The sequence below is a fragment of the Macadamia integrifolia genome, chromosome 5 (genome assembly GCF_013358625.1).
Source record: "Macadamia integrifolia cultivar HAES 741 chromosome 5, SCU_Mint_v3, whole genome shotgun sequence".
NCBI lineage: Eukaryota > Viridiplantae > Streptophyta > Magnoliopsida > Proteales > Proteaceae > Macadamia > Macadamia integrifolia.
The window spans coordinates 21,031,799-21,032,588 of record NC_056561.1 but is presented as its reverse complement, the minus strand read 5'-3'; the positions used below and the strand labels follow the sequence as shown (position 1 = coordinate 21,032,588).

The 790-nt window shown below is 39.9% G+C and overlaps 1 protein-coding gene across 2 annotated transcripts in view; it reads right to left on the bottom strand.

The window, feature by feature from the left end:
• LOC122079753 overlaps positions 1-790 on the bottom strand; it is a 13,204-nt gene continuing 12,414 nt past the window's right edge. For both annotated transcript variants that reach the window (XM_042646462.1, XM_042646463.1), the window contains 2 exons: positions 629-681; positions 1-437 (listed from right to left, as the gene is read on the bottom strand). In XM_042646462.1, coding sequence (XP_042502396.1) covers positions 390-437; positions 629-681 — 101 coding nt within the window. In that variant the 3' untranslated portion in view covers positions 1-389. The remainder of the gene's footprint in view (positions 438-628; positions 682-790) is intronic.

Sequence of the window (790 nt, the reverse complement as noted above, 5' to 3'; positions counted from 1 at the left end):
TAGCCAATAAACCCACTTTAACACTATTAATGCAATAAATACAAACGGTTCTTATCAGTGTTTTGAATCTATAAGCACAGATCACTAAACCTTGAGAATGCAATAAATACATACCATGTCTTTGAATCAACAAAGGAAGCTCATGCTACAGGAAGGCAAAGGCTTGAGTAAGAATTTAACAAGGGAATCAGGTCAACTTTACAAAGAACCGAAGGCTCTCGCCCTCTCCACATGTGGCTCTCATGGGAACCTCAGAAGTCACAATGAAGCCACAAAATGCATCCACCAATGACGCCCAAAACAAAATCCGTCTGTTCCACCCAGTATTGGTGTCATCTTCTCTAATTATTCAACGAGTTCTCCTTCCTTCTTTTTACTGAAAGAGTATTTCATCCTGTTGTAGATGACTTCTTCGATTGCTTCTTATCTTCATCATCCTGAAAGTGCAGAGCTTTTAAACAAAGCCAAAACTGCTAAACATGATTCAAGCAAAATCCAGTGTTTGGCTCTTGGAGTGGCCAAACTGTATGGTAGTGAGAAAGGACGCGAGAAGAAAACGTACACACTTAAAGAATTGGAAAGGATTAGAATAATAAAGGAAATGTAGCCCAAGGTGGTTCATGCTTACCGAGTTAACAATGTTATCGAAGTCATCATCATCGAAGCTCCTATCTCCATCATCTGAAAGACCAGGTATATTATTGATTCTCAGTTATCAGGCATTGAATTTTCCCAATCCTAAATCACATAAACAGGGAAAGCCAGTGGCACAGATTTCCCCTCCGCCCAC